General features: G+C 49.7%; 1 protein-coding gene across 2 annotated transcripts in view; it reads left to right on the top strand.

The window, feature by feature from the left end:
• The window catches only part of LOC146809191 (putative methyltransferase DDB_G0268948), a 225,432-nt gene extending 211,623 nt beyond the window's left edge, over nucleotides 1-13,809 (top strand). For both annotated transcript variants that reach the window (XM_085616017.1, XM_085616016.1), the window contains exon 7: nucleotides 13,304-13,809. In XM_085616017.1, coding sequence (XP_085472143.1) covers nucleotides 13,304-13,394 — 91 coding nt within the window. In that variant the 3' untranslated portion in view covers nucleotides 13,395-13,809. The remainder of the gene's footprint in view (nucleotides 1-13,303) is intronic.
• The last annotated feature ends 727 nt before the right edge of the window (nucleotides 13,810-14,536 follow it).

The raw sequence follows: 14,536 nt of genomic DNA, 5'->3' as shown, positions 1-14,536 counted from the left end.
GCTCTGGATACTGCATATATCCACTGTATATGAATAAACACTAGGCTTCGATTTAGGCGTTGTAGCATGACTGAAGGTTTTTAGTTTTTGGTGGCTCAACAGCACCTGCCGAGCCAGCGGCTGATGGGCAATGGTAGATGAACACTAAAGAGGACATAGACATTGAAATTGATTTTTGCAGTACAACTCACATAATATAAGAAATCACAATCATGTTGACAGGTTAGTGGTCAGACAACTCCACCATTTACCACAAATCATCAACAATATCAGGCGTATCAGTTTTGTCACACTCATGATGTTTATTCTTCTGATGGAAGATCTACCATGGGTGGATACATATTTAGCAGGACTGTTAGCCAAAACTGAGAAACGCACAAATGGAGATGAAGGCTAGTGTTCTCCACAAGTACTTTCATAAATTGGCCCCACACACGTTTGCAACAGAGGTCAAAGTTATGCTTCGGTATCTAAACCCTCCCCTACAAACCAATTCTTTGTGGATAGATTAGACGCGGAAGTTTGCTCTCTCACTTCTCTTTCAGGCTCTTCTACCATGTATCATGCAGGATGCTCCAACACGGACACGTCAATCATGGGTTTCCCTATTTTTCTAGATATGTCAGTACATCCATTCAACATGTAACCAATATAAGTAGATTTGATACATCAATTAGAAGTACGATGTTTCATCCAAATTAAGAGCAGCCTAATCTAGCGAGTTTCCTTCCACAATCCAAGCATGTCCATTGAATTCCTTTTAACTTGTCATTGTGCCCTGCAAAAGCCAGGATTGGCTTACATGTTGATACAAGTTGATTTGGCATTTATTGTGGCCTATTTACAGGACGGGCAGCATACACATTATTTTTTAAAACTTGTTACAGGGGACTACTTGAAAGTCTTCTAGCCCCATCTTGGGACCTCAGTAGTGTCCTTAATCTTTTGATGGGATTACACTTTAAACTACTTCACTCATACACGATCTGAGGGCTTGCATGAAAGGCAGTATTTTTTGCCCAGACGTGGGTCCCGGGCTCACTATGCCACTGGAATCAAGCTATCCTGGCGGAAGAGGGGTGAAACCCCGAAACCGGTTCTAGGATGCTTGTTTTCGGTCCAGGGAGGACCTGACTTGGCAGTTCGGACTGGACTGTTCCCATGAGGCACAGGGTCAAGACTGATTTGCATATGGCCAGGTCTAAACTGGGGTGGCATGGTGAGCAAAAGTATGAAGGACTTAACCCAGATCTCTTGACTGGGGGGGGGGGAATGTTTTGATTTGTTCTGCATTCCGTCCATCAATTGTGTCTTGTACATTACAGAAAGAGAGGTTAGTGGTGCATACTTGCCCAAAAACTCTGCGAAATGTGGCCTGTCCATTCCATATTAATCTATGGAACCTCCAACATGTTTTACTAATTCTCAAAATAATGGTGACAGGTCTTTGCATACATTCGTGTTGAAAGAGCACCCGTGTACTACGTTGATTGTACTGTGCATTTCAGAAAAACAAAAGTTTTTTTTTGCTTGGTTTTATCTAACCACAAGAAGGCAAAGGCATTTCTAGGGCAGGCATTGCTGGGTGGATTGTTGGATGTATTCAGATATACAAGAGCAAAACAATCACTTCCGGGTTTGCCGCAGGAATATTCTAAGTGCATTAGGAGAGCCGCATTGGCATCCATTGAAAACATTCTTCTGGTAACATCTGAGGGGCATTTACATGGACATCAGCCACACATTCAAATAACATTATTACAAGGGTATAAAAACTACAAAAGATGCCCAAGTTGGTCCGAGTTTTTAAAAGCTTTATTCGCTTCATATTCTGTGGCATTTCTCCTGCCAGAAATGAAAAAAGAGAGAGAGAGAAACTGCTTTAAAGTTAATGAACAGCGTGTGATCCACAGTAACATTCTGCCAATGAAAAGCTTTGCTTCTCTGTAATAAGTTTAGCGTTTGTACTGTAAATTCACATGCTTTCCTCCTACCTCCTGGGGACAAACAAGAAGCAGAATTGTGATATCTGTACTATGCATATCTTTAACACACACAAATATTATATACTAATGAGGAAGAGATAAGGTAGTGGAAAATGGAGCCTGCTTCCAAGGGCATCCTGTGATTCAGGTGAAGTGATCACAGATTGTTTTAAGTCGTTGTCTTGGTTTCAGGCATTCTCCAAAGAAAAACAAGTCTTAATACTTCAGACCCACTACCAGATGAAAGGAGAGCCCAGCATATGAATCTTCAGTAACAGCCTGCAAACGAGCTGTTACAGGAACAAACATGTTCTTCTTCCCAGATCAATGTTCTGAGTCAGCTCCCTGTGCCAAATGCCTCTTCGGAGGTCAATGTGAAACCGCTGGATTTCTACATTGCTGTACCTTTACCATAGATAACATCGAAGCAAATGCAATGGTATGTATGGCTTCCTTTGGAAGTCATACGTATTTCAAGTATTGTGAATGAATAACAAATTCAAAAATGATTCACTGCTATGACCTAGCAACTGTGAGAATCAAACTAAATGTGTGGTCCCTCTGTTGCTACATCACCTACCTGTGCTGGCTCTGTGCTCAACAGAGAGCACAGCTTCAGGTGGGCAAAGGGAGGTACGGCAAAGAGGGTGGCAGAGGTGAGTGGCAAGTTCATGGCTTCCAGTTTACTCCTCTGCCCCTGCATAGATTTCGAAAACAGGGGCAGGTGATTTGGGGGGGACCATATATCACATACAATTATAGGTGAGTGAAAAGTGAGTAAATGGGATACATTTCCCCCCCGGTGTCTGAGTGACATCACAGACTACTCAAACTTTGGTCTTGTTGTCTGTTGGTGTTACTCAGAACCCCCTGAGTGAGAAACGTTTCCAATGTTCGCTGTTACTCTGTAATTCTATACATCACATGATAGTGCTGGAATGGTACTGGGTGGATAGGGTATGGAAAATATTTCACATAATTGTTTTCAAGATATGAGCCTTTCATAAAATATTTAGTGAAACAGCAAAACAATAGATGCCTTTCCATATAATCATTCACTGTAGTGGTTTTATTGGAGCCTCGTTTAGAGTTTAGTGGATATGATCAAGGCCACTGTAATTATAGCAGGGGAACACCAAATTAAGTGGCAGGCAGTGCTTAATTTGAGCCAGTGGGTTCCGGTGCTGGGTACCGGCACTTAATTGACAACACTGGAACTCATGACAATCTGCCCCTAGGATGACACTGTTTGCCCAATTTAGAGATGAGCACAACAACAATTGTTTATTAAATCTACGTATATTAAAAATGACTAACACCTGCCACCCGAGCCATTCTCATAGCATTGGGAGCCTGGAAAAGTCTGAATTGTCACTCTTGTAGTAGTTGTGTTGGTACTGTCATTGGCATCACTGGCAGGGGCAATGTTTGTTGCAAACTACAGTGCCCTCCTGACGAGTACCCTGGCACTTTTTGTTTTATACAAATTAAGCCGTGGGGGCAGCATAATGCAGCAAATTTTTTGACAGTTTTACTTCATTATTTTGTCATTTTTACACAGGGCAATACTGTCTGGGGAAAGATATCACCTCATTAGTACCCGTTTAATAACCACATACAGAAACAAGTAAACTGAAAGTAGACCAGTGTTGGACTTGGCCCTTCTGGCAGGTTCACCCCTGAACTTTTTTGCTTTTTACTGGTGACTTGGTGTGGTGATTTTTTGGCTTCTGCGCACTTTCCCTGTGTCCCAGGGTAAAGTGCGTGCGTGCTCTGAGTGCATGTGGTGAGATAGGCCTGCCCTGCCATAGGAATGCATGGGGGATGTATGTGTCCCTAGTAGTTCCTGATGCGTGGGGTGTGCAGGCCCGAGTTTTGTATGTGCGGACTCGTGGGAGTGAATGCTGCGCGATGATGTGTGCGGTGTGCATGTACCTCGTGTGGAAGTGCCACTTCTAGAAGTGGGCACTTCTGTGTGCAGTGTGTCTGTCGCGTGATTGGCTGGTCATGTCATGTGACGGGCTAGGGATTCCCCAGAGTCAGGATGAGTCACCCAGTGGTGAATGGGGAGATCAGCAGCTAGATGGGTGGGAGGAGTACACCTGGGTCCTGAATAGGACAGGGTTTTCCACACACAATGCTGGCTCCGCCCCCTGTGGTGCGACTGACGACCCTAGCCCTGCCAGTGAATAGAGTGAGGGGCTGAGCACATCAAGGGTGCTCCCCAATCAGCTGCGACTGGTTTTCCCCCTCACCCTGAACCCAGAACAAAGGGGTTTGCTGTATAAAAATGGGGCTGTGTCCCCACAGAAGCTGTTCTTTGCCAGGATCCTGCCTGAGGGGGGCTGCTGCTGCTGCTGGACCAGAGGACCGCCACCTGGACTACCTCCCTGCCTGGAGGCCCAGTGAGCTGGCTCTGGGTCCAGCCTTGCCCCCCACCCCTGCCCTGCTGCATGCAGGGGAGAACTTTACTGGATTTTGTGCTACTGGCACCCTTAACGCGCTGGGAGCGCTTTATTTGGATCTCTAAGCGCCTGGAAGCGCTGAACTGGCCGTGAGCGCTGGGAGCGCTCTCCCTTGTTTTCCTTAGCGCTTGGAGCGCGCTATTCCGAAAAGCCGGTGCCCACCCGGCGTGTGCCCCGTCCTTGCCGATTCCTACGTCCACTGGCAGGTGCCCACCCTGCCAGGGACATTGCCGTGCGTGTTGGCGGGTGCCCACCCCGCTTATCTGCTTATTTTGTCGGCGGGTGCCCACCCCGCTAATTTGTTTATCTTACGGCGGGTGCTCACCCCGCCGTATATCGCGTCTACAGAGGGAGCCTACCCCTCGTTGCCGCTGAGGAAGTCACCGCCGCGGCCCTGGTGCAACCAGGAAGTCAGGCAAGTCTTGTCGTGACGGGGGCGGGGCCTCGCCGCAACCCGGAAGCCGACGGGAGCCTACCCCGCGCTCCGGTCCAGAAGTGAGAACGACAGAGCGAGAGAGCCCCGAGGAGTGGGAGCTCTCTTGTGACATCCCGCGCTGGACGGCGCCGAAGTTCCGGAAGAGAAGCAGCCGTGGTTGGCGGGGCTCCCGTGAGGAGGGGAGAGCCCCGCGCCTACCCCGGAGGAGGCGCCCCCGCCGTGAGGAGCCCCGCGTCTGTCCGGTGAGTGCTGGCTGAGTGAGGAGCTCCCGTAGAGCTCCTCCGTATCTTTCCTCCATACCCTGCACCGAGGGGGCATTCTTGTGTTCAGAGCCCCGTGGCTCCAACGTGTACAGGGCATCCTTGTGCTCAGAGCGCCCAGAGCGCTCCAACGAACGGGGGCATTGTGGTGTCTCGAGTCCCTGAGAGGGACTCCAACGAAGAGCGCAGTGAACGCTCCGACCTCGGGGGCATTTTCTTTCAGAGCCGTGAAGGCTCCGGGGGCATTGTGTTTAAAGAGTCTCCCGTGTGGGACTCCAACGCTGGAGCACAGTATTATTTAGAGCCACGAAGGCTCTAGGGGGCATTCTTTTTAGCTAGAGCCCAGAGAGGCTCCCCACGAGAGCGACAGATTTGTGTTCGAAGGGCACCGTGGTGCCCACGCTCAGTTCTACAGCTGCCCAGCACTTAGTGGGCAGCTGCAACGTTTAGGTGGGGATCCTTACGCTTTTGGCTGGCGCAGCTGGCGCAGTCTTGCCCCTGACTTTGCTGGGACATAGGGCGTCCTAGCCCCGACCAGGCCAGTTGGCCTGGGGACTGCCACAGATAGTGGCTAATGTGAGTTTTTGTGCTAGTGTTCCTTTCCTGCACCTCTGAATGTGTTTATGCGTCATGTGCTTTGCTCTACACCTCTGAATGTGTTATTTTATGCATCCTGTGTTTCCCTTGTTCTACACCTCTGAATGTGATGCATCATGTGTAATGTGCGTTTACCCCTACAGGTATTGTGATACTTAGGTGGTTGTTTCTCCCTAGGACAGGTGGTGCCAGTGAGGTCCTGATTCCCTGCGCAATATTGTCCTAAGGTGGTTAGGGTTGCGTAGGTGGTACTTACCTGATACCAGTAGTTACTGGTTGTGTGCTACATATGTTATTTTGTACTACAGTATTATTCCTACGTTCTAAGTGCTATTCTCTACGAAGTGCTAATTCCTGACAGTGGTCCATGTGGCCCTGTCCCCTGTATATATAATCCCTTGTAAATTCTACCCGTGCCTGTTGGCACATTGTAAAGTGTGTGTTTTTTATCTGATGTGTTGTGTATAATACAAAGGCTATTTTTATAGAATACCTTGTGTGGAGTTTCCTTTGTGGTGGGCCTTGGGTGTTGTTGCTGGGTGCGCGCGCAAACGCTTTACACATCGCCTCAGGGATAAGCCTGTCTGCTCGTGCCAAGCTACCAAGGGGGTGAGCAGGGGTTATCTTTGGCGTGTAACTTCCTTGCCCTGACTAGAGTGGTGGTTTCTGCCTGACTTTGGCGCAAGCCTTAGCCAACCAGAAATCCCATTTCTAACATTGGTGATCAGCGGTGGGATTTGGACTTGCGTTTGCGCTGTACCGCAGCGGCAACTGGCCACACTACAAAACTCTGCATTTAGATAAATCACATGGTATAGGGATTATTGTTCTAAGTTTGTTTTTAATTGTCATTTCTTTGGAAATGTGTTTTTGTGCACTGCGAGTTAGGTGTCCCTAGCTCGGGAGGGTAGATCATCCCTCCAAGTGCATTGTGTTTCTGGATTCACCAGAGGGTGGGATCCAGTGGTGGCAGCGTAATAGTGTCCTGTACATTTGTCCCCCGCCCTGCGCCCAGAGTTGGTACCTGTGTCACGTGGTGGTCAGGTTGAGGAATCAGGGGTGGTAGAAACCGCCTTACCAGTCCGAGGGGAGGGTTGTGTGTGTGGATGAATGGTGTGTGGCACTAGGCAAGTGAGTGTGAGTTCTCTTGGATAGAGAGCTTGCTGAATCCTTTGTGAATTGTGTACTCCTGTGTTAAACTCAGACCTCTAGGTTCCCTGTGTGATCTTTTCTCTAGAACGTCTGCCAGAATGGAGCCTGCTTTTGATCTCAGTGATCTAGTTTATTACAGTATGCAGGAGTTGGAAAGGTTCTGTAGAGAAAGAAACATAGGGGTGAGAGAGTCAGACACTGTGTACGAACTGAGGAACCACATGATTGGATGGCAAGCAGGTGAATGGGAACGTGAGCGCAGTGAGGAAGAAAGGGCCCGGGCCTCACACCTGGAGGGTGGTGGGTCTGTGGGGAGCCCTGAAGATTCAGAAGAAAATGACAGTACCTGGACGCCAGTAGAGAGTGAGGACCCCGTAGGTAGGGAGTCCCTTGCTGGGTCCAGCGTAGGAGATAGCGCCTCATCCCTTTCCCTGTCCCCTGAGCATAGTGGTAGTTTTCTGGATTCCCCAGTGAGGGTGGAGTCCAGTGGTGGCAGCGTTATAGAGTGCAGTACAGAGAGTCCCATTCCCAGTTCCCCGAGTGTGGTACCTTGTTCCCGAGAGGAGGAGGAATATAGGTTGACGTTCAGGGCCAGTAGGAAGCTGTCCCACCATTCTTGGGAGGAGTTTTTGGGGGAATGTGATGATGCACTGTATGATTGGGTAAGGGTAAACACGAAACAGGATTTTAAAGGACTGTATAGTCTGATTATCAAAGAGCAGATGCTCAGTAGTTGTTCTCCAGGGTTGCGCCAACACCTGTTGAGGTATAACTCTTTTTGTCCATTTGAACTTGCAGAGGAAGCAGACCGCTGGGAAAGGGCCAGAGGTTCTCTAGTGTCATTAGTGAGTGATTCCAACAATAGTGGGTCAGAGATCCTCCAGCCCAGCGTGGTGGAGGAGGCTCAGTGTAGCCCAGCTAGGTCCCAGGATAGCGAGGAGGGTGTAGGGGCTCACTGCCTGGCTCAGTGGAGCAGGAGTGAGGGGGTGACCGAGGGTCCCCAGACGCCCGAAACCCTGCCTCAGGACTTGGATGGTTTCATGAGGGAACACCAAGTTGGGGACCTAGGCTGTCCTGTTAGTCCACTTGAGGAAGATCTCTTAGTGAGTGGAGGACCTGGAGCGCCTGTAAACAGGGCTCCTGTGGTTCTGGAGTCTGGCAGTACCGCTCCGGTAGGGAGGGTACAGGAGTCCAGCGTGAGTGATTGGGGGATGAGTTCCCCAGTGGAAGAGCCGGTGGGTCAGGGACTTCCCAGTTGGGCTAGGATCCCGTGTAGTGACCAGGGTGACACCACTTCTGTTCTGGGGGATCTCCGCGCACTGTCAGGTGGACAGGGGACGGGAGATCAGCGCCAGTCAGACAGTCGCTCGACATATGTGTCATTTGATAGCCTCAGGGGGAGGGAGTGTAAGTCCCCCAAAATCCTGGAGTGCCAGGCGATTATTCCACCAAAGGTTCTAGGCCGGAGGTTGGAAGGCCAGGTTCGGGATCAGCCTGACCTGAAGGGTGGGACGTCTGTAATCAGCGTCCCGACCGGTTCTTCTTCCAGAGGTACCGCCCCAGTTGGTAGGGAGCAGGGCTCTGGAAGGGGGTGCAGAGGGTGGGAGAGCCCACCTCTGGCCCCGGTACAACCTGAGGGGTTAAACCCTGGGTTGGAATGGCGTTCTAGGTGTACCCCTCGCCAGAGGAGGAGGAACCCTAGGAGAAGAGGTAGGGGGAGGAGAGCCTTCCCTGAGACTCCTGGTCCGCCTGAGGGTGTAGACCCTAGGCTGGAGAACCAGTGGCAGTCTAGTCCTGTCTTTCAGAGAGGAAGAGTGGAGAATGGCCGCTATGTGCCAGGGGTTACTACCCCCCACTCTGTGATTAGGCAAGGACCGGTGGCACCTGGGTGGCCTAGGGCCTGGTCTTGGCCGCGGACAGCTTGGGAGTACCAGTGGGGTAGCCCAGTTGGTCCAGACAGTGGTGTTAGAAAGAATTCTATGGGTTCACCGTGGCGTAGAACCGGAGGGTGTCCCTGCAGTTGCGGGCCCGCGTCCGTGTTCTATCGCCCCAAGCAGGGAAGCCATCACGGTGGTGATTGGGCTGCCCTGCGTTTTGGCTGGAAGAGGGTTGTGTTGGACTTGGCCCTTCTGGCAGGTTCACCCCTGAACTTTTTTGCTTTTTACTGGTGACTTGGTGTGGTGATTTTTTGGCTTCTGCGCACTTTCCCTGTGTCCCAGGGTAAAGTGCGTGCGTGCTCTGAGTGCATGTGGTGAGATAGGCCTGCCCTCCCATAGGAATGCATGGGGGATGTATGTGTCCCTAGTAGTTCCTGATGCGTGGGGTGTGCAGGCCCGAGTTTGGTATGTGCGGACTCGTGGGAGTGAATGCTGCGCGATGATGTGTGCGGCGTGCATGTACCTCGTGTGGAAGTGCCACTTCTAGAAGTGGGCACTTCTGTGTGCAGTGTGTCTGTCGCGTGATTGGCTGGTCATGTCATGTGACGGGCTAGGGATTCCCCAGAGTCAAGATGAGTCACCCAGTGGTGAATGGGGAGATCAGCAGCTAGATGGGTGGGAGGAGTACACCTGGGTCCTGAATAGGACAGGGTTTTCCACACACAATGCTGGCTCCGCCCCCTGTGGTGCGACTGACGACCCTAGCCCTGCCAGTGAATAGAGTGAGGGGCTGAGCACATCAAGGGTGCTCCCCAACCAGCTGCGACTGGTTTTCCCCCTCACCCTGAACCCAGAACAAAGGGGTTTGCTGTATAAAAATGGGGCTGTGTCCCCACAGAAGCTGTTCTTTGCCAGGATCCTGCCTGAGGGGGGCTGCTGCTGCTGTTGGACCAGAGGACCGCCACCTGGACTACCTCCCTGCCTGGAGGCCCAGTGAGCTGGCTCTGGGTCCAGCCTTGCCCCCCACCCCTGCCCTGCTGCATGCAGGGGAGAACTTTACTGGACTTTGTGCTACTGGCACCCTTAACGCGCTGGGAGCGCTTTATTTGGATCTCTAAGCGCCTGGAAGCGCTGAACTGGCCGTGAGCGCTGGGAGCGCTCTCCCTTGTTTTCCTTAGCGCTTGGAGCGCGCTATTCCGAAAAGCCGGTGCCCACCCGGCGTGTGCCCCGTCCTTGCCGATTCCTACGTCCACTGGCAGGTGCCCACCCTGCCAGGGACATTGCCGTGCGTGTTGGCGGGTGCCCACCCCGCTTATCTGCTTATTTTGTCGGCGGGTGCCCACCCCGCTAATTTGTTTATCTTACGGCGGGTGCTCACCCCGCCGTATATCGCGTCTACAGAGGGAGCCTACCCCTCGTTGCCGCTGAGGAAGTCACCGCCGCGGCCCTGGTGCAACCAGGAAGTCAGGCAAGTCTTGTCGTGACGGGGGCGGGGCCTCGCCGCAACCCGGAAGCCGACGGGAGCCTACCCCGCGCTCCGGTCCACGAAGTGAGAACGACAGAGCGAGAGAGCCCCGAGGAGCGGGAGCTCTCTTGTGACACCCCGCGCTGGACGGCGCCGAAGTTCCGGAAGAGAAGCAGCCGTGGTTGGCGGGGCTCCCGTGAGGAGGGGAGAGCCCCGCGCCTACCCCGGAGGAGGCGCCCCCGCCGTGAGGAGCCCCGCGTCTGTCCGGTGAGTGCTGGCTGAGTGAGGAGCTCCCGTAGAGCTCCTCCGTATCCTTCCTCCATACCCTGCACCGAGGGGGCATTCTTGTGTTCAGAGCCCCGTGGCTCCAACGTGTACAGGGCATCCTTGTGCTCAGAGCGCCCAGAGCGCTCCAACGAACGGGGGCATTGTGGTGTCTCTAGTCCCTGAGAGGGACTCCAACGAAGAGCGCAGTGAACGCTCCGACCTCGGGGGCATTTTGTTTCAGAGCCGTGAAGGCTCCGGGGGCATTGTGTTTAAAGAGTCTCCCGTGTGGGACTCCAACGCTGGAGCACAGTATTATTTAGAGCCACGAAGGCTCTAGGGGGCATTCTTTTTAGCTAGAGCCCAGAGAGGCTCCCCACGAGAGCGACAGATTTGTGTTCGAAGGGCACCGTGGTGCCCACGCTCAGTTCTACAGCTGCCCAGCACTTAGTGGGCAGCTGCAACGTTTAGGTGGGGATCCTTACGCTTTTGGCTGGCGCAGCTGGCGCAGTCTTGCCCCTGACTTTGCTGGGACATAGGGCGTCCTAGCCCCGACCAGGCCAGTTGGCCTGGGGACTGCCACAGATAGTGGCTAATGTGAGTTTTTGCGCTAGTGTTCCTTTCCTGCACCTCTGAATGTGTTTATGCGTCATGTGCTTTGCTCTACACCTCTGAATGTGTTATTTTATGCATCCTGTGTTTCCCTTGTTCTACACCTCTGAATGTGATGCATCATGTGTAATGTGCGTTTACCCCTACAGGTATTGTGATACTTAGGTGGTTGTTTCTCCCTAGGACAGGTGGTGCCAGTGAGGTCCTGATTCCCTGCGCAATATTGTCCTAAGGTGGTTAGGGTTGCGTAGGTGGTACTTACCTGATACCAGTAGTTACTGGTTGTGTGCTACATATGTTATTTTGTACTACAGTATTATTCCTACGTTCTAAGTGCTATTCTCTACGAAGTGCTAATTCCTGACAGTGGTCCATGTGGCCCTGTCCCCTGTATATATAATCCCTTGTAAATTCTGCCCGTGCCTGTTGGCACATTGTAAAGTGTGTGTTTTTTATCTGATGTGTTGTGTATAATACAAAGGCTATTTTTATAGAATACCTTGTGTGGAGTTTCCTTTGTGGTGGGCCTTGGGTGTTGTTGCTGGGTGCGCGCGCAAACGCTTTACACATCGCCTCAGGGATAAGCCTGTCTGCTCGTGCCAAGCTACCAAGGGGATGAGCAGGGGTTATCTTTGGCGTGTAACTTCCTTGCCCTGACTAGAGTGGTGGTTTCTGCCTGACTTTGGCGCAAGCCTTAGCCAACCAGAAATCCCATTTCTAACAACGAGTTATATACTTTATGAAAGGCCTACCATCATGTTCGAACACACATTGCTCCATTTTTGGTAACTTTTTATCCGTTTGTGCTAGAAAGATTTTTTTGTTGTTGAATCTGCAGACTATGCAGCAAATGATGGATTATGTAACAGATGCAGCAAATCCATAATTATGTGAAAAAGCTGCGACTGCAGAACTGCCTCATTCATGGCCCCGGATATTGCACTTGTAATTAGGCGTACTGGATACCTGCTGCGCATGTGACCAGGCACCCATCTGCCAAACTCTACACCAGGCCCTTAGTTCTGGCATGTTGAACACAAGCATGCTGCTTTAACATTGGTTTGTAGAACAGTTTATGCATAGCACACTGGAACAAAAAAATATATTGACAGAGTGATTGATGGTTTTACGTTTTTTAGCATGAAGCATATGTGAAATGGACTATGCATTATCTCTGTCTTTTTGTCTGTGTCTTTGCAAGGGGATGTGAGTTGAAGAGAGGAACGTTTGACTGTGCAGTATAACTTTAAACCAGACCTGGCTAGCTGAAATTATTAAACATATTATATAGGGGATATTGGAATAGAAAATGTTGTGCCTATTTCTTTCAAGGCTCATTTCGTCACTGCCTGAAGAAATGAAAACATTTTCTATTAAATCTTGCAAATAAATGATTTAGTCAAGAATTGGGGCCCGATTTAGCGTATGGTGAACAGGGTACTCCATCCTAAAAGTGATGGAATCCCCTGTCCACCACACCCTCAGTCCCCCAGCTCTGTGTGGAGTCATGCAGACTGTCCTCCTTCTGGTAGCAGTGCCCCTCTGGCTCCACCGTCCAACAACAGGCTTAAGGAGTAGAGACAGTCTGAGGAAGGACTTTAGACGCCTACTCTATTTAGAGCAGATGGCCTGTTTTATATATTTGCTCTGTCTGTCACCACTAGGAAAAACGTGGCTATATTGAGCAGAAAGAAAATAAAAAATTGAACCCTGGAGGAAAGATCCCAGAGTGTGGGGGTCATAACTTTCTAGTTTTTGAAGAACAAACTTATATTTTGGGAGTTTGGTTTTGTAAAATTAAAAACTTTATGCTCGGCCACCTGAAAGATATTGGCTGCGCATCGAGCTCGCAGTGCCTTCGGCGGGTCCGCCATGATGGAAGTACCTCTGAAGGCACAGAGATTACCACTCTAATCTCTAAATATGGCTGGGGCAGTCCATCATGGTGCAGACAAAATGCCACCTTAATGGATGGAAGACCGCCCACAATACTTTAAATCAGGCTCCTAACCTACTTGCATGCTGCCTGATCTTGGACATGTATCGCTTTAAGGTGCATCTCCTTGCCTCTTGTTACCTACATATTGGGAGATCAGCCGCAGTGTTTATGGATACCTGTTGAATTTCATGTTCGCTCAAGAAGCTGATCTATGTACAATGCACTTCATTATACTTTGTTTTTAATTGCAGGTTCTTGGAGGCCTTGGGGGCTTCTTCCAATGAAGCCATGGTGGAGATCCATTTGCAGTTTCTTTGTGTTTTAGCCTGCAAGCCTGCTTGAAAAATAATTGACGATGGGAAAGGAGCTTTTTATAAACCTTTAACATTCACTACAGATTGCAAACCCAACATCAACCGCTCTCCCTGCTCATTTCCTGGAGTATTAATGCACTTAAAGGCTTTGTAAAAAAAAATATATGTATATCTTTTTAACTAAGCAATGGGGCGATTTTTTTTAACAGTATTGTTAGCGTACCTACTCAATATGCTGCTAACTCCCTTGGGCATTCATTCCCTCAGTTTGGCTCTCTGGTCTCGATTTCAGATTGTTTTTAAGTCTCCTTTTCTGTCTTCCTCTTTCTTCTCGTCGTACCTCTCTCTCCTATTTTGATTAGTAGATTATGAAAAGACATTTTATTCAAATATTTGAGTATTAATTGAATCACATATAAATAAAGCCTATTTTGTTAACAGGTTTTCGCTTTTCAGTCGTATTCATTTTGATTTATTTTGTAGATATACTGTCAGATTTTTATTGAATTGCAATGCTCTGGTTTTTTTCAACTCTTGTTCCCATAGTCCACTTCCTCTCCTTAGTTACCCAGCGGAGACATACTGTAGTTCATACTGTAGATGGACATTTTGGGGTATTTGTTTTTAAGCTACATACACAATTATAACAGCATTATTCCCCCAAAAGTTCTTACCAAGAACTGATGCGAAGTTTATAGTCTACACATTGCGGTCCACCACCTTAAATTGGTATGAAGTAACTTTAACAAACACATTCCCATCACTTCCATGTACGGCTAACATTCCAGTGAGATTGATTGCATGTGGAAGGCCTTCATTTAAGTCACTGTACGTTTGCAAATGTTTTACGACACCCACTTCCCAGCTACGCAGGTGTGTATTAAACTTCACCAAGTTTCTAGTGTTGGCGTTTGTGGGTTTCCCAATTTAAGCTACATCGTTGGAACTGTAACCAAAGCTAGATTAGCCCACAGTTTGATATCTCAGGAGTTCTCTTTCCCCAGTATCCCCAAAAGTACATGCTTGGCCTGTGGGTTGATCTGACTCCCAACACTGTACTCAACAATCCTCAAATGCCTTAAAAAGCCCATTGGACATCAGGGCACTGCCCGAGGATATTGTAGAAAGTACATCCTTAATCGCATTCTCGGAACCATGTTGCCATGTTAT

This window comes from Triturus cristatus, chromosome 7, assembly GCF_964204655.1.
Source record: "Triturus cristatus chromosome 7, aTriCri1.1, whole genome shotgun sequence".
In the NCBI taxonomy this organism is placed as follows: Eukaryota; Metazoa; Chordata; class Amphibia; order Caudata; family Salamandridae; genus Triturus; species Triturus cristatus.
Note: the sequence above shows the minus strand (reverse complement) of the source record. Positions and strands in the feature narration are given on the sequence as shown.